The following is a 22630-nucleotide window of genomic DNA, read 5'->3' on the forward strand; positions in this document are numbered from 1 at the left end:
GCCAACTGTCTGCCCCAGGATGAGCAGGCCTCTCCACACAACCAGACATGTCTCCATTCAGCAAGCCCTGTTAGTAGTTAGTGGGCCACAACGCTTCCCAGTGTGTTAGAAGTTAATGCAGGAATCAGATGCCCACACCAGAAACTCATCACTCCTAGAAGACAAGGAAGCTTCAGATGTGGGAAACCAATGTCTCAGGTTGGCCACCAGGGGGCGGCTGGGTGCCAAACAGAGCAGCAGGAAGGTGCGAGCAGAAGAGTCCAAGCTTGTGGTCAAGAGGTCAAGCAGGAGGTGGGGAGGGTCTGACCTCTACTCGGGCCACTGCACTAAGCTCCCACATCTGATAGGCCACCTGCGCTGCCTCCGGGAAGAACTGGCCAGCAGCACTGGAATGGAGGGGGTTGGGGAGAGGACAGGAGGGAACATCATCGTGGGCAAGGCTCCACACACACAACACACAGCCATGTACACACACATACGCCGACACAGGCTTTAAGTAAATCTGTTTGGCTCCACCTTCTCTCTAGCCTCATCCATTCAGAGTCCTCTCCCCCATTTCTGAAAACCTTCTACCCTCTCTTGAGACCCCCTGCAATGCTGGTTCTGCCCAGCAGCCTTCCTGGCCCCAAGTTCCCAGCGGGATGGGATTTCTCGAATCCTCTGACCTCCCCTTTCTTCCTTATAACTTGAGTGATTTCTGTCCAAGTCTCCCCTTTCAAACAAGTCCATGACCAGCTTATGGCCGTGTCACCTCTTTATTGCCTCCTATAAAGCACCTGGGTATATCAAGGGCTCAGTAAATGTCTGTTGAACTGAAATCAACCCCTAAGGCACTTGTCAGAGGTTAACAGGAGGTTCTCCTATTCCTTACTTAACCGGATCCTTATCAGCCCTGGGAGGGAAAATCAGAGTACCTACAGCTCCCTTCCTAGCACACAAATCTGGTCAAGTCAAGCCCAACTTAATCTCTTCAATGGCTCCCACCACCCCGGGGAGAGGTTCCTATGCCAGGAGGAGGCCCGCAGGTCCCGCCCACCTCTCAGCCTCTTCTCTTCCCTGGCACTCTGCAAAAGTGTGGCCTCGGTTACAGAAATGAACCAGGCTACCCCTGCACATCACTAGGCCTTTCCTCCACCCACTCTCCTTCAGACCCTGTCTTCACCTCCTCCTCTTCCTCACCTTCCTCCTTGGGCCTCTCTGCCTCATTACCTCCAGGAGCCTCCCCCAGGATGGGCTAGTGCCCTGATCTGTGCATTCATAGACAGGTATACTTTCCCCATCCCGAGACCACCCTGCACTGGTCTATGTATGTCGCTGGGCTGTGGGCCTCACCGGTCCTTCCCCGCAATGCCTGCTCACAGAGGGTACTTGTCACAAGTACGATGAACAAGTGAGTACGCAGAGCAGGCACCTGTATGTTTTCCATTTAACAGCTGATGAAACAGAAAGGCAGCTATGAAGTAGCAGGGCCTGGACCCTCACATTCTGGCTTCCAGTCCACACCCCCAGACTGACTTTCCAAGGTCACAAAAGCAGACATCTCCACGTCTGGGAGAGTACATTCACGTTCACACACACACACAGACTTTCACCTGTGCGCTGTTCCCGGCACCGAGGAAGCCCCAAGCTCATCCAATCCATCCATCCATCAGGATGAGGGCTGGGGAGTCCAGGCCTGCCACCCCCCGAGGCCACTCCCTCCAGCCTGGGGCCAAGGAGACACTTACTCATCGTCACCCCCACATAGCTTCAGCAGAGCCCTCTTGTACTCGCCAGAGGTATCGTTCTGGGGAGAAAGAGACAAAAGTTACCTCTCACTCACTCCTGGGCTCCCCTCGGACTAGGAGGGAAGGTTCTACACAGGCCCGGATAGGGGAAGGCTGAACATTTATTCATAGCAGCCCCGACTCTCCCCCTGTCCGGGGGTGGTGGCTAAGACCACCAAACAGTGGTAATGCTGGCACGTATTTAACAACCTAGTCTCTGGGAACGAAAGCAAAAAAGCCCCGCTTTGTAACAACTGCCAATTTCTGTGGTGTAAATACTTCCAACAAGGGATGCTTTCGAGCCATCAGCAGATTTCACTGAACGTGAAGATGCTTGCTGCTCTCCCAAGCCGGTGAAAGCCGGCCCCAGAGCCCCACTATCCCCAGATAATCCCCAGCCCAGCCCTTCCAACTGAAATACTCCAAGAAAATAGGGCTCTATGAGCAAAAACACCGGGAAATGCCAAAACCGAACAAATAGATGCAGCCTATTTTATATCCCTCCCAGAGCTTCATAATGGACTTGACATGGTAAAGGCCGTGAGAAGTTCTGAAATAAACCAACGTGCTTATCTTTAAACTAGTTTTTTCCAAACATTTCTCATGGCACATTTTTGCACGTAATACCTATAAAACTCCTCTTTGGAAATATACTTTGGGGAACGTAGCTGGACCTCATAAAAGCTTGATCTCACTCACCCACAAAAAGAAAACAACCCAGCTCTCTCTTTCTCTGTCTCTTGGCCAAGTCTCATGGGCTAGACCGCCCCCCCCCCCGTCATTACAAATCACCTGGCCTGGGGCCAAGCGTTCTCCCCCTTGGAGCCTGACCTCTCCCTGCCTTTGGGATAGAGTCCTCACCCTTAATTCAGCCTGCATGCCCTTCCTGACCCAGTCCCACCTTCCTCTGGAGCTTTGGGACTCAAGTACCACCAGACGCTTGCTTCTCTATCGAATTGCTTTCCATTCCCTGAATGCGCCACGAGGCAGGGGCTCCTGGAATCCCCAAGAGACTCCTAGCTCTCTGGGACGGCTCTTTTCTCCTGGGAGTGGCTCTTGAGCCCTCTGCTCCTCTCCGTACCCCCGTTAGCTCTGCTCACCTTGATCATGCTATACAGGGACTTTTCGTACTTGGTCCGGAATATCTCCCGAATGTCCAGCATGTCCAGCTCGCTACGGGAGACCATGATGCGGATCAGGGTGTTGTCCCGAGTCCCCAGGCCCTGGAAAACAAATGGGTTTGGGGGACAGGGATGTGAGTGGAGGCTCAAGTGCAAACAGCCCCCAGCTTAGGTGAAAATACCATTGTCATGATGAGACAAAAGGAAGAACAAAAGAAGCAAAATATTGCCACTCTCCCTGAAGCTCCCCACGTGTCCCTCCTGCTTCGATGTTCCCTCCCCATTCAAACATCAGCCCCATTCTTGGTTTTCCTTATCATTTCACCATAACTTTGCAACTCTAAGCATATACTGTTTAGGTCTGTACATCTCGGAACTATGTAAATACACCACTGTCCATTCATTTCTCCTGGTACTCCTGACGGACACTGGGTTGTTTCTCATTCTTTCCTAATATGGCCAGTACTGCCACGAACAGTCTCATGAATGTATGCACACAGGAGCCATCTCTCCCCGGCTGAGCTGCCAGGCTTTACTCTGGCACAATGAAAGACAGTGAATGGGCTACAGTTCACTTGCCCTTGTGGGCTGGACACACAGGGCCGGGAAGGCCTGAGTTCCCGGGGCCTTGGGTCTGTGGCATCTGGCCACAAATGACTACATTCATGTACCCTGCTGTGCTATGGAATTGTCATCAGTTGCTGTGTGTCCTCTGCACAAACTAGTGGGAATCACTGTTCTCAGGTACACAGCCAGAGTAGAATTGCTGGGTCACTGGGATAAACATCACGAGCCTTAGCAGACAAGAACAAGTATCTTCCAAAGTGGTCTAGCCTACGTACACTGGTTAATTAGTCATTCTGGTTAATTAAGATTTTTTCAGAGTGTGGGTTTCCAGCCCATCTGGCTGACGGATCATGTGCAGGCTGTCATGACACCCTGTGATCAATCAGGAAGTTAGAGTAGGTATTTGGGTGGGAAGGTGCATGGCCGGACAGCATCCCAGGTTCGGGAGCTCACCTGGGAAGAGTGCCCATCACTCTCTCCTGTGGCCAATCCCCTGAGGGCTCCTTGGCCAGTGGGCCCCAAAGACTTGTCAAAGAATCTCTATGGTCCCATGGGGATGGGTATAGACCCCCCCCACCCCCACCCCAGCTGGTTCCCACCAACCCCACCACACACCTTCATGGCCTTGAATAGCCTTTCAGCAAAATACTCTGGGGTGCTCCGGATACACTTCACTGAGAAGAGGGAGGAAGAGGCAGAGTTATTCTGGCGGTCTCTGGGTCGGGGTGGCCTGACCCCCTCTTTGTTTTTACTCCCTGGGGACTCCCAAGTGCAAACCCAGGAAGAACCAGGCTCCTGATAACCTGAGGCCGCACCCACTTTTAACGCAAACCCAGAGCATAACAAAATCAAGAAACAGGGGCTGTTGAAACGTGGGATGTGCATCTCAAAAACCCACTTCATCTTTCTAGTCCTCTCGGGTTTTGCAGGCAAACTGGGCCAGGTGGGGGCAGGGGGTAGCATTTGGGGTGGAACTGGGAAAGATGTTTCTTTAGCCTCCGCTGCAGAGAGGTACTGGCAGCTACATCACTTTGGATCTTGCTGACAGGGCAGGCTAGAGGCTGACTGCCTGAAACAGACTTGGTAGGGGCAGCTCTGTGCAAGAGGATAGCCTGGGGATACAGCTCTCCCCACCCAAAACGCACATACTACCTACCCTAGGTGCAGGCATAGCGACTCCTGCAATGTCCAGCTTCTAAGGGCCTCTGGGTCAGGCAGTCCATCCTCCCTGCCCCCATTTATCAGATGAGGACACTGACACCCAGAGAGGACAGTGACTTGCTCCAAGTCAACGGCAGATTTGGGAGAAGCCCCTGGGTTTGAACCCTGACTCCACCACCAGCTAGTCAGCTCCTGGCACGCCCCATGCTCAGAGTACCCCCCAAGTCATTACAAAACCACTCTCTGGCAAGTGACACAGCCTCCGTGAGATGTGGTTTCCTCATTTGTGAAATGGAGATAATGCCCACTCCTGGGTCTTTCTTCAAGATTAAACACTCAGTGCAGCGCCCAGCACACCGTATATGTTCTACGCAAGTCCGCTCTCCCGCTGGTTATTTCCCCAGGCTCAGCGCTCTCTCTCGCCCTACCACACACACCGGGGGACGGAGTGGCAGGAAGTCTGGGCCTGAGGCTCCCCTCCCTGCCTCCATGTGCTCTGGCCAGCCTTCAGAATCCATCGCCCATCCGACTTTCTCCTTCCTGCCTCCATACCGCATAACCCCCCTTTTTCACTCTTGGCACCCTGTTCCTGGGCCAGAATCCCAGAATCCAGCAAAGCCCCTAGGAATGCAAGGTGAGGACGTACCCACAGCCAGCATCAGCTTCTCAAAGTCCCCGGACAGCTCCCCTCGGATGCTGGCTTCAATCGGCTTCCCCGTGGTCTTTAGATACTCATCAAACACTGAGTCAGAGAGACAAGGATGTTGAGAGTTTCCCATAACACTGAGAAGAACCCAAGACCTCAGGAGGGGAGGGCGCTGTGGCCAGGACTAGAGTGCCCAACATGAAGGTAGGGCTGGTATTTGAGGAGCTAGCTGGCAGGAGGCCTGGCACACCACCAGCCACTGTGCACTCATGCTGTGTATGAGGTGAGACTACATATACTTCACTCCAGCATGAGGACAGGATTGGTACTCAGAAGGAAAGGTTGAGCGTCCTGTTAAGGACTTTGCTGAGGGACTATACAGACCACCATCTAATAAAACTGGGACTAGTACTTGAGTTGTAGATGAAGTAGCTATTGTGCTCTATTAGGAGAAAAGGAAAAAAGAATGGAATTCCAGGCACAACCCTAAGGGACCAGCTGTAGGTCTTTCTTCTCTGGAACTTACCCAAACGAAGATGCTGCTTGCTGCGATTTCCCAAAATATAAATGAACTGGGCTTCATCTGTTCCCCATTTCAGTTCCCCTGCCTCGTACAGGTCCTGAAAGGAAAGAGGAAGGACTTCATTGAAAGAGGAGAGAACTCCCTGGCCAAGCCAATCAACTGCTGCTGGATCCCTGATCATACCAGTAATTGGTAGCCTCAGGACCTTTGCATACACCTGTATACCTTCTTCTCTTTCTGGGGAAACTCCTACTCAACCTTCAAGGCCCAGAGTAAATGTCCCATTTGTTCTCAAAGTACTTCCTGATGTCCCCAAAGCAGAGTTCTCTTTCCTGCCTTCCTTCCCACTTCTAGGCTCCTACAGTTTTCTGCTTCTCTATAGCTTTGCTCCACTGTCTATTATAATGATATATATGTAATGATATATCCATAGAGAAGGTGTATGCCTGTCTCTCCCAACACTATCTGATTTTGTTCACTAGTGATTCCCCAGTGCTTGGCCGAGTGTCTGACACATAGTAGGTGTTCAATAAATATTAATTAACTGAACAAATGAATGAATGAATGACAAAAGCTCCAAAATATATCTCACCAATTTTGTATACATTGTGTGCCTTTGAAAGATAATAAATCCTTTCTTCAACAGCGTGCTGTAAAAATGCTGGCCATGAACTGGTTATTTCTGGTGTTTCATGCACATTGCTTCACCTGGGATCCTTCCCCGGATCCCCAACCTCCCCTCTCTTGGAGCTCCCTTGCTGTGCCTCCCTTGGTGCTGGTTTACCTGGACATCCTGTTGCACCAAATCCTCGCTCACCACATCATCCGCCTCCCTGGTTCCCTGGGCAGAGACACGAGGACATGAGGTTCAAATACCAGAGCCAGGGGCGGCGGGGAGGGGGCCTGGATGCCAGGGGTGGAAACAGGGAGGGTGGTGGCCCAGAAGTGTCCTGGAGCAGTAACTTACAGCTGCCACTACATCAAAGCCAAAGCACCTACTCGGTGAAAGGGAATCGTAGGGTCCCGCCCACTGGCTTTTCCCTTTATCCTCAGAGCTGGGATGGAAGAGGAGAGTCTGGGCAATGACCAAGGTCCCTCCAGGTGTCCCATCCCAGAGCAAGCAAGGGCCTGTACTGAGAACAGGACCCCACACAAGTCCCGGTATGGCTCACGATGCCCTCCAACAATGATACTGCAGGGGTAAAGAGTCTGCACGTCTGCATTCTACTGAGGGCTCCCATAACTTAACCCAAAGAACTCACCAGTGAGGATCTGAGATTTGGACCCTGAGATCCGAGCTCACAAGCAGTGAAGGCACCAAATCCTACTGGTGCTTCTGCTGCTCTGCCCACGCTCTGTGTCCCATCCGAAAAAGGACAATACTCCCAGGGGACAGGGCCCAGCCTTACTGGACATCTTAGTTACGTGGGCACAGGTCAGACCTACTGCTTAACTCCTCTTCCCCCCTGGATTGTGCATCTCAGGATCCCAAAGCCCTTGCTTCTCTTGGGGACTGAGCTTAAGAAGACAGAGCACCCACATTTACAATCCATGACGCGACACTGCCCACCGGCTGTTAGATGCTGGGGAGGAGTTGGAGCTCTCCTCTCCAGAACAAGTGGCTTTGAACATGGGGGAAAGGTCACACTTTCCTACTCCTGAGGTTCCTGACCGTTCCCCAGCTGCTTCATACGGGATACGGATTGCTATGGCAACGGAGAAAAAGCCTGGTGGCAGCCGTGGTAGAATGTGTTACGGGAAGGGACGAGGTGAAAGAAACAAAGAAGTGGCTGAATTTCTATATAAAACTTCCTAAAAGTTTGGTCCTTGGAGCTGGGCTTCAAACTTCTCAATATCTGTCCCCACAGAGCCTGTGGTCACAGAGACTTCCGGGCAGCCGGGCAGGTGAAGGTGGGGCAGTGGAGCGGGACATGTTTTCTAGCCCCCTGCCGTCACAGAGAACACAAGCCTGCTGTTGCCACAACTTTCAGTTATTCAAAAGAATGTAGAAATCTGGCTTTTGAGCAAAAGCTCCCTATTTTTAAATGTTAGCAACTAACTCAAAGCATTTAAAAAAAAAACAACACATTGTGGGGGCGCCTGGGTGGCCCAGTCGGTTGAGTGTCCGACTTCAGCTCAGGTCACAATCTCGCGGTCCGTGAGTTTGAGCCCCGCATCGGGCTCTGTGCTGACAGCTGAGAGCCTGCAACCTGCTTTGGATTCTGTGTCTCCCTCTCTCTCTGCCCCTCCCCACTCTCTCTCTCTCAAAATGAATAAACATTTAAAAAAATTTTTTTAAACACATTGTATGGGAAAACCAACAGAAAAAAAAAAACTTGGCAGATTGAAGTGGGCAGTGGACACCGTCTGCAGCCTCTTCATGGTCCCTTTTTTTTTTTTTTTTTTTTTTTTTTTTTTTTTTTTTTTTTAAATTTTTTTTTCAACATTTTTTATTTATTTTTGGGACAGAGAGAGACAGAGCATGAACGGGGGAGGGGCAGAGAGAGAAGGAGACACAGAATCGGAAACAGGCTCCAGGCTCCAAGCCATCAGCCCAGAGCCTGACGCGGGGCTCGAACTCATGGACCACGAGATCGTGACCTGGCTGAAGTCGGACGCTTAACCGACTGCGCCACCCAGGCGCCCCTCATGGTCCCTTTTTAAGTACTCGTGGGTGGGAGGCAGGGGTGGCGGGGGTTGGCTGTGGGAGATGCAATGCAGGCAGCCCCAGAAATGCCACATCTCTGCTGGCGACACAGGGACGTGCCAGCCGTGTCAAACACGGCTGGGAAAACAATGGCAGGAGAGAGGCCTGGAGGGGAGTGGGAGGGGCGAGAGAGAGGGTGGGGAGAGGAAGGCCATAGGAGAGAATATTCCTGGGCACAAAAGAGAAGGGATGTGAGACAGAGAAATGCGGGTCGTCTTCTCGCTTCTACAAACCGAGGACAACAGAGCAGTCCCCTGGATGCTCAGATTCTATACCCACATGAGCCAGAGAGAACCCATCTCAAATTTGAGGATAAAAGGGAAGCTGGGGGAGGGAGCGGCCACAGCTTACGAGGACTTTATACCTGAGGAGCCACCGAGGAGCCCCTCACAGACCACCCTGTCTGGGGCAACAGGCAGAAGGTGCCCACAGCCCTCTGCCCGCACTCTGGTAGAGAGCTCCAGGGAGGGCCCCAACGTAGACCAACCTGGAGCAGGACCACGAGCATCTTCTGGAAGTGGCCAGAGGTGTCGCCAATGATGTCAGCCTCCAGGTCTCGCTCGTAGGCTGCAGGGAAGGAACACAAGTTCTAGTCCCATCCCCATGAGACCTCAGGGATCCATTATCCAAGATGATCAAATCCCAAAACCCAGTCTCTATGATGGCCGTGGAAAGACCCAGGATGTATCTTTCACAGTGCTTTGTACTGACCCTGACACACTGAGATGGAATCTGCCCACTTCCCTTATCCCCACCTGTGCCATCTACCCAGGGTACCATGGCTGCTCACCTGGACGGTGGCTACGGCCTTCTAACTGTTCCCTCCTGCTTCTGCTCCCATCGCCCTCCAATCCACAGCAACCAGGGTGACTCTTGAAGCCCTCTCTGATCATGAGCTCCCCTGCTTCCCACCAATCTTGGAATAAAACACTGCCTCCTCTTGACCTTTAAGGCCCCATGTGACCCTGTCCTGCTCTCGACCCTTCTGGCCTCACACCAACTACCAGAATTAATTCTGCCCCAGGGCCTTTGGACTTGCTGTTCCCTTTGCCTGCAGGATCTTCTCCCCACTCCTTCCACAACAGGTTCCTTCTTTCTCATTTCCTCCCAAGACACGCTTTCCCTGACCACTTGCCTGGAGCAGGTCCTCCCCAATTAAAGTCTGATTCTTGTTACCTCGTTTGTTTTCTTCATAACACTTAACCACAATGTGTCATCACCGTGTTTACCTGCGTCTCGTCTGTATCCCTTGTCACCTTGTTAGTCTGCGAGTTCTAGGGGGCAAGGATGACATGGGTTTTGCCCTCCCACCATATCCTGAGAACCTAGAGCAGTGCTGCACAGGGCAGCTATTTATGAGTGGGTGAGATGATGGACAGATCAGAGGGAAGGAGGAAAGCAGGTGGATGGAGAGTCCTAGGGCCCCACCCTTGCAGTTACCCTCACTGCCTATCTGAAAGTGCTGAACGGCCCCTTCAGCCCATCTCACCATCTTTGTATGCTGCCACCAGCTGGTGGATCTGCTCATTGGTCCGAGAAGCCAAGATCTCAATGAGGCACTTCTCGTCAGTGCCGATGCCCTGGGAGAAGAGAAGGGACACAGGCGTCGGGGCTGGGCACTTCTCGTCAGTGCCGATGCCCCGGGAGAAGAGAAGGGACACAGGAGCCAGGGCTGGGATGGGAGCCCACCACCAGCCATGGGCTGGGTTCCTGGAGTGGCCAGAGCTATGACGTTCCCAGCAGGGAATGTCAGGGTGGTCCTACCATAGCTCTTGGTCACCAGACTGGAGCTGCTTGCTGCCCTGAGCATCAAAAGACATAGATTCTAGTCCTGCCTCTGCCAGCAGCTTGCTTTGTGACCTCTCATTAAGAAACTGTCTTTCTGGGCCTCGGTTTTCCCATCTGTAAAATGGAAAAGACGCCAGGTGCTCTGCCAAACTCCTCAGGACATCGAAGGCCATCTCTCACATCCTGAACTTACCAACATATGAAGTGCGTTCATGCTGGATAGCTCATCCGAGGCAAAGATGACAGTGCTTTACACACTGTAAAGTGCCAGGTACACTTAAGGGCTTTGATCCTTCCCTGCTTGCTGGGGGGCTACCCGCTCCTTCGACCAGACCGAGCTGCCCCTCCCATCCTGAACACACTTCCGCCACCGCTCCTGACGTTTCTTACCTGGCCCGGAAGGACCTTCTCACTCCAATCAACCAAATCCTCCCCAGGCTTCTGGGCACACCTTGATCTCCCATTTTCTGTGGCCCCCCCTCAAGTCACCCTGGGCCTGCCCTCCTGACCTCCTTTAGTATTCTCCTGGCCTTTGGGTATTGAGCATAATTTGTCTTCAGGTCCCTGTATCCTGCTTCTTCGGGGCTTACAGCTTACAGCTGCTGGGCTGGGGCCCGGGCCAAGGGCCCGCCTGACGAGGTCTGCCTCCCACCGACATCTGTCCCACTCTGTCCATCTGGAGGAGACTGTGGTGCCCGTCTGGGATGGGGTTTGAGCAAGCTGTCTCCTGCAGCAGGGCACCCTGCTGGCGGGTACAGGGCTCATGGAGTACGTGCTGCAGGGACCAGAATCTTCCCACTAATCACACCCCCGCCTGCAACACACATACACAGACCCACGCTTCTTACCGAGACGGCATCTTTAATTTCTTTGGCATCGCAATAGGCAAGTGGCCTCATGAGACCCACAATCAGTCGTTCAAACTTCCCCGTCAGCTCATACTTCAAGTCAGCAATGAGGTCCTGCGTTGAGGGTCAGGGGAAGGGAGGGAGGACGAGACGGAGGAGGAAGGGGAGGAGCACTTATGATAAGAATCACATTTAATGAGCACCTACGCTGTAAGGCACCAGGCTGCGTAAGCGCATGGAATTGTCACTTTTGGAGGCGTGTGCTATCATCAACCCTAAGACACGGGCTTAGAGACGTCGGGTAACTTGCCCCAAATCATGCAGCTAGCAAATGGCGGTGCAGGATTCAAGTCCATGGCACCGTGTCTCTTCCCCAGCATTGTCTGTTTACTTGTTTACTGGGTGTGTCTCCCACTATCTGTGAGTCCACAGGGCTGACACCTCACAGGTCTCCTTCCCCTGTGTAGCCCTAACACCGAGCACAGTGCCTAAGCATGTAGCAAGTGTTGGAGATGTATCTGTGGCTGAAGAGAAAGGAAGGCAGAACGGTCAGCACAGAGGCTGAGCTGGAATAAAAGAGGAAAGACCCTGAATGAACACACAGGCAAATGAAGTCAGCTCCCCAGCCCCACCCCACCTGCCCTCCAGTTGCCATGGTTACCTTGCCATAGAGGGACTTGTAGCTCTGGCAGATCTCTTGCCTCTGCCTGTTGCTCCGAGAAGTAATTAGCTCCAATATGGCCTCCTTGTCACTGCCTGGAAGACAGAAGGGCACCTGTTACCCTACCCCAACCTGCCTCCAGGAAGCCCACCAGGGCTACTCCCTGCAGTCTTCAGGACCAGCCTTCATGAGGCAGTGGTATGGGTGGGGGAGGATCTATGGGGACCTGTCAAGCCCCTACCGAGAAGGATCACAGCACCCACAGTCTCTGAGCTCGGAGGACCTGTGATCCAGCCCCCTCATCAGACCCATAATGAAACTGAGGTCCAGAGAGGAACAAGGTCTCATCCAAGCTTTTACAGTGAGACCTGGCTTAGAAAAACCCAGGTATCCTAACACACAAGACAGGGTTCCTTCAACAACGAGAAAAATAAAAGAGAATAACCAGCACCAAGTTCAGGGTAGTGGTTACCCCCAAGAGGAAAGGCAGGAGTGATGCTTCAGGAGTGGACCTATCAAGGAGGTTTCAACTCTACGAGGAAGCAAATGCAATTCCTCAAGGTGGGTGGCAGGCTGGTGGGTGAAGCTTCTATTATTTAGACCTTTTGGTTGGTCTGGAATAGTTCATTATAAAATTATGAAGAATAATACAAAGAGGAGACAAAAGAATCAGTGAGCACATCTCAACATTTCACTGGCCCCCTTGCCCCCAGCAGGGGCGTGGGCTGTGCCCACATGTGGGAACGTCCCCAAGCTCCCCTTCCTAGGGCTCCCCTGCTGGTAGCTGAGTACCCACCAAAGCCCTTCATGGCCGTGTAGAGAGCCTCGGCATCCCGGCTGGGGTCAAAGTCTGGGAAGTCATGAATGGAGCCCCGGTACTTGGTGCCCTGTGGAGAGAGAAAGGAGAGAGAAAGGAAAGTAAACTGCTGACCTTGAGTTCCCAGCCCCAACCTCAGGTCACACTCTCAAGCCCGGGCACAGTCAGAGTCTAGGCTGAGTTCCCTTCCTCTGAAATTAAGCGCTGGCCACAGAAATCCTGGGCAAGGGTAGGGACGACTCTCCCTACACCTCCTGCCACAGCCTGTCCCCAAGGACAGTGCCATTTCCCCATGGGAGGGTGGCTCCGTTGAGCCCACAGTACTGCATAACCTTCCCAGAACCCAGGAGGGAGAAAAGCCAGGCTGAGTGCAAGGGGTAGAGATGATCCCTACAAGAGTAACGAGAGCTCTGCCTATTTTTACGGCACTTTACAGTTTATAAGGCCCTTTTGCCTCCACTCATGTGTTTCCAACTCGTGGGAGCATTTAAGATGATCTGTTATCACGAAAACAAACCAAGCCCAAAGAAGGAAAGCCTCTTGCCGGGGATCCCACAGACCCCAGATCTCTGGTCTGTTCCCCTCTGCTCTCCAGTTCTAGAAACCTTGCGGCTGCCAGCTTCTGAGGGGGAGGTCGTGGCCCAAGGGAAGCCCAGAGCCACCCTCAGAATTGATGCCAAGACAAGGTGCCGCCCTTCTGGGCCCAGTAAGCTGAGCTGGCAACTGGCATCTGAGGACAAGCTGGCTGGGTCCTTGGGGTGAAAGGGAGGAGAGGCAGAGCCAGAGGATCTTAGACATCGAACTTGAATGCACAATGGGCTGGTTCACAGAGAAGTCAGATGTGGGTCAGCTACATGGCCCCAGAGAAGTCAGATGTGGGTCAGCTACATGGCCCCAGAGAAGTATGGGGCCAGGAGAGTGGCCGAGAACTGGGAGAGCTGGGGATGCCACAGCCCAAGGCACTGAGCACACGGCATGGTGACAGGGCACTTAAGCCTGGGCCGGGGCCAACGTTAAGGGCTGAAGATTCGGGGAGAAAGAACACCTGACCCTGTCTTTCATGAGCTTCGGACCCAGAAGAGAGACATGAACACAAATCAGCACAGAGCTCGTAATAAATACCCTAGGACAGAGGCACAGTAATTTGGGAAGACAGTGGAGGCCGGTTCCAGCTAAGGGAGGGAATCAGGAAAGGCTTTGTGCAAGGGTTAAGGGTGCACAAACACCATGCCTTAATGGAATAAGAAGCAGGGGCGCCTGGGTGGCTCAGCTGGTGAAGAGACTGACTTAATTTTGGCTCAGGTCATGATCTCAGGGTTCATGGGTTTGAGCCCTGCCTCGGGCTCCATGATCACAGCGCTGAGCCTGCTTCAGATACTCTCTCTGCCCCTCCCCCACTCTCAAAAATAAATAAATGTTAAAAAACTTTTAATTAAAAAAAAAAAAAAGGAGTAAGAAGCAAAGGCAAAAATGAGCCTCTGACAGCCTCCTGCACCCCCAGGGCTCACACTGAAGGACCTGGCCAGCTGTGTGGACGCCCCCTTGGTTTGTTTGCAGATGCTGCCCCTCTGAGGTATGCATGCGTGGGCGCAGGGTTGCTATTTAAAGTTCTGACGGGGCCGGTGACCAGAAAAGGGACACGGCCTTCTTCCTGCCACCCGTGAATCCCCTGCAACCTGATCACACCCCTGGGCAGAGAAGGAGAGTTAGTAACACACGCCAAATCCTGGGACCAGAAAAGACACAGTCCCTTGAGAAAGCCCTAGCAGTGTGTGTTTTGCTCACCGAGCATTCCCAGCACCTAGCACAGAGCCTGGCACAACTAAGTACTCACTGAATATCTGTTTCCTGGATGGATAGGCATGAGGATGGATGAATGACTGTGAATATATTCTGAGCAAATCCAAGAAGACTTCCTGGAGGTGAGTTCTAAAATGAGCCCTAAAGGAAGAGTGACAGAGCGGCCCCAAGGATTGGGGGCGGGGGACGGGAAAAGCAGAGAGGGGGAAGGCTTGGCACCGGAAACAGCATGGAAAAGTCCCAGGCACAAGGGCAAGCAAGAACATTCAGGGAGGCAGCCCAGGTTCTTCAGCGCTCAGTGCAGACACCCAAAGTCGCCAAGACCATGGGACTCCAAGGTGCCAGGAAGAAGAAGAGGAGAAGGTGGCAGGGCACGGGTCGCGGCAGCAAGCCGAGGACCCTCTCCCCTGTTGCTGTTCCTGCACCTCTACCCTGTGCGGTGTTGAGGACAGGGCTGCAAGCGAAAGATGAGGCACTGCCATCATGGGGGAAGGGATGTCTTGGGGGAAGGGACATCTAATGACGGACAGGAAGCTCGATCAAAATGTTCCCTTCAAGACAGGCTTGGTGAGGAGCAAGGCCAATTTCCCATGTATGTCTTTGCACAAGGAAATAAACTCTTCCAGGGGACAGTGGCCAGTTTAGTTATCCCAGGAGGGTCCCTCAGGATCACAGCCACTAGAAGAGGGGGACATGATGGGGGGCCCTAGCACTGGTCCCATTTAGAAGCAGGAGACAGTCCTTCAAATCACCCAGGCCTGGTTTCCCACCATTGGTCATCCTCACGCCAACCTGAAGAATTCTGCATCTCTAGGTGCCATCTGTGTACCTGTCCCCTCTTCTCCACCTCACCCAGATGGCCTGTCACTCCTCGTGCAGACAGGTTCCTGGCCTCCAGCACCCATGGCCAAGGGGAGGGGAGAACAGAGAAGGGACTTTCCACCCTGAAATATTCAGCAGGTCCTGATGCCAGCTGGTGAGCAGCCTGGACCCTGGGGCTCTGAGGTCTCGGGACCCACCCCAACTGCTGCTAGAGTAGGAGCCTGAGGCCTCTCGGGAGCAGAGCTGATGTCACCTGGAGAGATGGCTGCCCGGCCAGGACTCCACCTCAGAGCAGCCTTGACCAGACCTGACCCAGGCCTCATCTCTGCAGCTGCTAGAGTTCCAGGTACCGGCACCTGCCCCTTTTGCCCCGCCCTCAGTGTTCTCATCCCCCATCATCGAGTTCAAACCCAGAACATCCTTGTGAAATGGATGCCACAGAGCCATGCATCCGGGGCCTTTCTGACACCACGCTATTTCTTCACATCTTTGGGCCTCAAGTTTACCACTTCTAGAAGGAAACACTGGGAGAATAGCACAATTAACACTGGGGGTGATCTGGACCAGATAAGAGTGAGCGGCTGGTTCTGTGCACGTGTGCGCAGGGTTTCTCAGACCTGGTACTGTCTTCGGCAACCTTCTCCCTCCCCAAACCCTTGCACCCCAAGCGTGCCAAATTACTTTTGCTGCTCTGCACACCCTACATCAACTTCTCTCTGGCCTTCTGTTCCACTGTCCCCTCCCTCTGGAGCACATCAGCCCCCTTGCTCCTACCCAGTAGCGCTCTCCAGGCACCTTTCCGAGTTTCCCCAACCTACGTGCCCACAGAGCTCCTTTATGCCTCCACTAGAGCATGAGTGCCATGAATGGGGGATAACAGCTCATCTCACGGGATGAGGGACCTCTAAGCCTCTGCCACCCATTGACTCTTGCTTGCAGACTGTCTACTGCCCCCTGGTCCATGGCAACAAGAAACCACAGGTCAGCCAGGCAGAAGCGTGGCCTGGCAGCACTGGAACAGGATTCCAAAGTTCCGTGCCCTAGGTCCTGGCCCCTCTGACCTCCCAGGATCTGCGCTGTCCACTTGGGTCATGCAGAACCCTGCAGTCTGAATGCCTCCCAAGAAACAGCTCCGGCATGACTACATATGGGAAATGGGGAACAGCAAGCTATGCCTTGGACCTCTGCCCATAACCACTAACACTTTCTCTTCCTGGTCAGAGAGACCACTTGTGCAAGTGCACTCCTCAGAGGCTGATAGGGAGGTCACAGCTAGGACTTTTTTGAGTATGGATCCTGTATCACATGATACACTGTGCTCTTCAAAAATGGTGAAGATATCCTTAAGAATAGGTACCCTTAAGGCCCTTGTTCGCTGGGAGGCCCAGGGAGAGTCAGAACTCCCCCAAGATCACACAGCTCCTGTATTAGGTCTATGGCCAACAGCTCTGTGATTGAAGTGAGGAGCAAAAGGGGCCAAGTCAGGTGTCCCCTGTGGGTGTTTTTTAAATGTTTTCATTTATTTATTTTGAGAGAGAGCGCCCACGTGTGTGTTTGAGTGGGGCAGGGGCAGAGAGAGAGAGGGAGAGAGAGCATCCCAAGCAGGCTCCGCACTGTCAGTGCAGAGCCGGACACAGGGCTCGAACTCACAAACTGTGAGATCATGACCTGAGCCAAAATCAAGAGTCAGGTGCTTAACCTACTGAGCCCCCCAGGTGCCCCAGGTGCCCCCTTGGTTTTATTCTCCCTTCCTGGTCATCATCATTGCAGTGGCCCTATCTCCTTCTCTAAGGCTAGCCAACAAGGGTCACTCTCAGGTGAACTGTGGCACAGAATGACACGTAGCTCTGCCCAAGGACGGAACCTAATCCTGGCCACGCCCAGGAGTAAAAGCTCCACCACGCCTTAGCTTCTACTGCCCAGCAAAGTGGTCATGCAGCATGAGAGACTGGGGTCTCCCAAGCCAGGATATCCCAGGTGCACATTGACAAGGGACACTTCCATCTCCAGAGCAGAGAGAACCCTCTAATGCTTTTGCCTACCCAGTAGCCATCTCCCTGGGGAACCACTTAAGCCATGTAGTTCAGGTAGGACCAACTCTACCCTCTGAATCCAAGTTACCATTGCCCCAGCCAATGAGAGCCAAACCTAGGACTTTTCCTGGAATCCCTGGGAATAAATTAGGCTGTTTCCTCCAGGCTGCCCAGGAAGCAGAATGGAAGCCTAGGACAGCTGGTGTCTAGAGCACCAAATCAGGGAAGAGCCGCCCAAGAATGACGCCATGCAGAGGAACTCACAGAGGCAGAATCCTGACAATATCATTTGGGTCCCTGGAACCAGCCCAACCTGAAGCCCTGGGCTTTTCAGTCATATAAGCCAATATACATCTGATTAGGATGTTATATGCTGTCATTGGTCACTTGCAACTAAAAAGGATGTGATCTGTAACAGGAGCAAGCAAAGCCTGAGAACCTCCCCTGCTCCTTTCTAGATGAAGGTACCAGGGATCTGCAGAGTGGGCCTCGTGACTCTAGAAGCCCAGGAAAGGCAGAGCACAGGCTTCAGGAGGGGAAAGGCTCCTTACCTGTGCTGGTTTGGCCATGGTATCAGGTTTTGCAGCAGATAACGCTGTGGAGAAGAAAGAGACCTGTGAGATCTGGTCCCCTCCATTCTTTCCCCCAATTTCCTCACCCATCTTTCCTCCCAAGGGAAGGCAGGCTCCCCCTACTGTTTTCCAGCTGCCTCCAGCCCTTTTGGTTAAATTACCCCCCGGCCTGCTTCAGGGCCAGATGCCTTTTTCAGAAGACAATGAACAGACTAGCCTGTGTCCAGATACTCACACCAGGATGGGAAAGAGACTTGGAACCCAGAAGGAGACAGGGAGCGACCACCGACCCGCACGACTCCCCCAGGCGGTGCAGGGCACCTGCCCAGGTATCCCACTTAACCCTCACAGCGATCCTTCCCAGCACCAGATTCTCCCTTTCCACAGGGGAAGAAGTGGAGGATAGGGGAGTCAGGGAGGTTGCACCATTTACCCAAAGTCACACAGCTTAAAGATGAATGCAACAAAGTCCAGACTCCAGAGTCCATGCTATCTGCACCACGCATGTTCTATGTCTAAGTCACCAAGAATGGTTCCAGAGGCCAGGGCTTAACGTTCTACAGATGAGAGTGCTCAAAGGGCTCTGGGCCACCTGTTGCAAATATCTGAAGGGCTGTCGTTCCTGTGGAAGTCAGTGAGCATTTCTTTAGCGTCTACTCTGATTAGGCACTGCTCTAGGCACTGATGACACAGCAATCCGTAAAAGAGATTTTTAAAGCCCTGCTTTTCTGTGGCTTACTCCATAATGGGGAAGAATAACATGCATATGGCAAAAAGTAAGAAGAAAAGATAATACTTGGTCAGGAGAGAGTGACACGGGGTACAAGCCTAGGCTGAGTGATCAGAGGATCGCAAGAACCATGCCGATCCCTGGGGGCGGTGTGGTCAATGGACCCACTGTGGCTAATGTGGCAGCAGGGAGTGGAGGCAGGGGACCAGCACTGAGGACTTTTCGCTGATAGGACAAATGGGACACATGATCTGATCAAAGGGGGTGTAGGAGACAGCGTCTAGAGTGAAGAAATAAGGAACAAAAATGTCTTACCTAAAAAAGAAATGAAAAAAGGGCTGTAACTGGTTTGGAAATGGGAAGAACAGGGGCGGGGCAGGCTAATGGGCACTCTCAACAGGAAGGCAGGGATGGAAGTGAAGCAATTTTCCGGGGACAAGAGGAGAAGGAAGGGCCGGTACGTTCCGTTTCAGTCAGGACCGTACGACTGGGTCTTTTTAAACGATGTCTGTGTATTACTTTTGAAGATTTTTTTATAGTTATTTATTTTTGAGAAAGAGACAGAGGGTGAGCAGGGGAGGGGCAGAGAGAGAGAGGGAGTCAAAGAATCCGAAGCAGGCTCCAGGCTCTGAGCTGTCAGCACAGAGCCCGACGCGGGGCTCGAATTCCTGAACCAGGAGATCATGACCCGAGCTGAAGTCAGATGCTCAACCGACTGAGCCACCCAGGCGCCCCTGTGTGTTACTTTTTAAAAGTAAGAATAAGAACCTCGATCAGCTCCTACAAGGAGCAGAACTAGAAGAGCGGAAACCAGGGTGGCATTTTAGCTCAGTGCTTTCCCGTTCTCCATGTAGCCCACCACCACCAAAAGAAAAGAAACCCACCCCCCCCCCCCAAAAAAAAAAAAACACTTAGGGGAAGTCAGCCCTTGACCTCAGTCCATAATCCTGCTCTCATCTTGGGGCACTAGAGACAGTGTGACACGGTAGAGAGAACACAGGTTTTGGAGTCAGGTGGACAGAACTGGATTGTCACTTATTAGCTACGTGCCCTTCAGCATATTGCTCATCTCTGAGTTCAATGTCATCTCAAGTACAAAACTGGGGCTTTCCCTTTGCTCCCTTGCAGGACTGTTGGAGGAGGAGACATTTTAATTGAAGTCAAGGGCAGAGCACAGGAGGCCAGGTACTCACTGCACTGGTGGGAAGTTCTGACGGGGCTTTGTCGCGTTTGCCTGTGTCCCCAGTGCCTGATCATGAGTCCCCCACACTGCAGTCAGCAGACAGACAGGAGGAGGGGCTGGGAGTGAACAGCAGAGGACAGAGATCTGTCTGCAACCCCAGCAGAGCTTGAGGAAACCCTGCTGTTTCCCTGACAACCAGGGGCCCCTCTGTACAAACATGCAACTCTCACCAGGAAATGGAAACTCTTCCCCCCCCCCCCCCCCAGGGGAGGAGGGCCCAACTCTACCCCAGGGCCTGGCGGGGGAGCCAGCTCAGGGGTTTCCCAGGCCTGGGGCATGGTGTGGGCAGGGGGTGAGGGATCCCCAAGGCCAGCATCAAAATGGACAGAAAGAGGCCTGGGAAGTCCGCTGAGGCAGGCAGGGCTAAGGCCTGTCACCTGCACCTCCAGTCTGGAAGCATTTTCCTTTGGCCTTGTTGCTGGAAACTTCAGCTGCTGGCTGTAGCCCAGGCCCATCTGGACGAGAGCCCTTTCCAAGGAGAGACGGCTTAGAGGAAGGGCCTCCAAGTCTTTGGGAAAATGTCCTCAGCTCAGAGAGCAGTCTGTGTGTGCTTCATGTGAGTGCTCGTCTTGTGTCTACACAAAAAGCAAACTTATTCCAGAACTAGAGGTTGAGACGGCCATTTGTGGGGTGGGGAGGGGTTTGAATCTCCAACAGCCCCTCCTCTGTGGGCTTAGGGAAGCCCTGGTGCTAATCAGAGGCGCCATCTATCTTGGCTTTACAGGGGTCTCTGACCCCTCCCAGAGCAACCCAGACTGTACCTCTCAAATTGGTTGAATGAATGTGTTATATACAATATTTCAGAATCCCAGAGGGCTCTTAACCATCCACTACTTCAGGCCCCTCATTTTCTAGATGAGGTAAAGGCATTTCAGGGAGGGTAAGTAACTTGCCAAGGCCCAGACAATGGCCAATATCTGTGCCTCCAAGCCCCAGGTCATAAGCCCTTACACCACTGTGGACCCTGGCTGCAATGGGATATTAGGAGAGGCCCAAGAAAAAGACCTAGGTCTGATTCTCAATCTGTCTGTAACCTCAGACAAGCCAGGTTCCCGTTCTGGACCTCAGTTTCTTCATCTGTAAAATGGGGATAATATCACTCTCTCTTTGGGAAAATCCAGAGTGGCTGAGAGAGGCTTTTATAGATTTCAACCATGAATTTTCATAGCAAAATCTAGAATATTAGTCTCAGGGGCTTCTCTCCCAGGTCACAGGATTCTTCTCTATCCCTAAGCCTCCCCCCTACCCAATATGCTAGTCTTATCATCCTGGTTGAAATAGCTTCACAAGACTGGCAGGTATGGCCATTCTAGACCTGTGCCTCTCTCCTCCCAGGAACCCTGAACCTCTTCTGACCTGGATATGCAACAGGGCTCATGATGACTGATCATTCCAGAAATCCATTCAAGGGTGGGGGGCGGGCGGTGGGCACCTGGGTGGCTCAGTCGGTTAAACATCTGACTTTTGATTTCAGCTCAGGTCGTGATCTCACAGTTTGTGAGGTCAAGCCCTGTGTCAGGCTCTGTGCTGACTGCAGAGCTTGCTTGGGATTCTCTCCCTCCCTCTCTCTCTGCCCCTCCCCTGCTATGTGGGTGCATGCCTCTCTCTCTCAAAAAATAATTATTTTAATTATTATTTAATTATTAAATATTATCTGATAATAATATGTGATTATATAATATAAATATTATTAGTTATTATTTAATAATTAAATAATTATTGAGAGACACAGAGCAAAAGCTGGGGAGGGGCAGAGAGAGGGAGACACAGAATCTAAAGCAGGCTCCAGGCTCTGGTCTGTGAGCACAGAGACCGATGCTGGGCTTGAGCTCATAGACCATGAGATCATGACCTGAGCCAAAGTCAGACACTTAACCGACTGAGCCACCCAGGCATCCCCCCAATTTTTTTTTTTTTTTTAAATCTATTCAAGGGTAGAGTCTCCCAGTGGCTTTTTGCTACTCTGGCTACCCCCCTGCCTTAGTCCTTTAGCCTGCAAGCCATCAAGTTTCCTTCCTTCCCCTTTGGGAGCTCCAGACTGATTCCAGGAGGAATGCTCTAGGGTAGAGAACACACCAGAGCTGGCAGGACTTATGGCTTACCACTGCCCAAGTGCAAGACCTGGGAAACCACAAGCTGGACAGGGGAAGGGTCTTGCCAAATCATGCAAGAGGCATGGGCTTTCAGGTAGGACCTCGCTGGGAGTCACAGCTCCACCCCCAGTGTGTGATTTAGGTAAACTACCTTAACTGAATCTCAATTTCCATATCTGCAGAATGCACGTAAAAGTTATCTCCAAGTACTGGTAAATAAATGAAATAGCAGATGAAGAGCCCTAAGCACAGTGCCTATTACAGAATAAAGTCTTAATAAATGGTAGCTTTTATTATGATAAAACCAAACATTTACAGTGGAAGCAGAGTGGCATCGTAATCAAGAATGCAGGCTTTGCAGGCATGGACTGAGTTCAAATCCAGACACATCAGGGGCACCTGGGTGGCTCAGTCGGCTAAGCGTCTGACTTCGGCTCAGGTCACGGGTTTGTGAGTGCAAACCCCGTGTTGGGCTCTGTGCTGACAGCTCAGAGCCTGGAGCCTGCTTTGGTTTCTACGTCTCCCTCTCTCTCTCTGCTCCTCTCTGGCTCACACTTTGCCTCTTTCTCTCAAAAATAAACATTAAAATAAATAAATAAATAAATAAACCAACATTTATAAAGGGGAAAAAACTCCAGACATTCCAGAAAATTCCTAGCTCATGACCTATGGCAAGTTCTGTCATTTCTCTCTGACTCAGTTTCTGCATCTGGGAAATGCTAATATCCTACG

At 52.3% G+C, this 22630-nt stretch overlaps 1 protein-coding gene and 1 long non-coding RNA gene across 3 annotated transcripts in view; both read right to left on the reverse strand.

Annotated features, from left to right (window-relative positions):
- The window catches only part of ANXA6 (annexin A6), a 49235-nt gene that overhangs the window by 20935 nt on the left and 5670 nt on the right, over positions 1–22630 (reverse strand). For both annotated transcript variants that reach the window (XM_019464461.2, XM_019464459.2), the window contains exons 2-14: positions 17812–17855; positions 12585–12675; positions 11789–11883; positions 11128–11241; positions 9981–10071; positions 8979–9058; positions 6569–6625; positions 5788–5881; positions 5262–5357; positions 4070–4128; positions 2867–2989; positions 1728–1786; positions 308–386 (exon numbers count right to left, since the gene is read on the reverse strand). In XM_019464461.2, the coding sequence (XP_019320006.1) occupies positions 308–386; positions 1728–1786; positions 2867–2989; positions 4070–4128; positions 5262–5357; positions 5788–5881; positions 6569–6625; positions 8979–9058; positions 9981–10071; positions 11128–11241; positions 11789–11883; positions 12585–12675; positions 17812–17829 (1056 nt within the window). In that variant the 5' untranslated portion in view covers positions 17830–17855. The remainder of the gene's footprint in view (positions 1–307; positions 387–1727; positions 1787–2866; positions 2990–4069; positions 4129–5261; positions 5358–5787; positions 5882–6568; positions 6626–8978; positions 9059–9980; positions 10072–11127; positions 11242–11788; positions 11884–12584; positions 12676–17811; positions 17856–22630) is intronic.
- LOC128778252 (uncharacterized) lies at positions 7862–8969 on the reverse strand. Its single transcript, XR_008423715.1, has 2 exons — positions 8421–8969; positions 7862–8151 (listed from the first exon to the last, which is right to left on the reverse strand). It is a non-coding gene; the product is annotated as an uncharacterized LOC128778252 (long non-coding RNA).

The sequence above is a fragment of the Panthera pardus genome, unplaced genomic scaffold (assembly GCF_024362965.1).
Source record: "Panthera pardus isolate Hobbes unplaced genomic scaffold, ASM2436296v1 HiC_scaffold_2, whole genome shotgun sequence".
Lineage (NCBI taxonomy): Eukaryota > Metazoa > Chordata > Mammalia > Carnivora > Felidae > Panthera > Panthera pardus.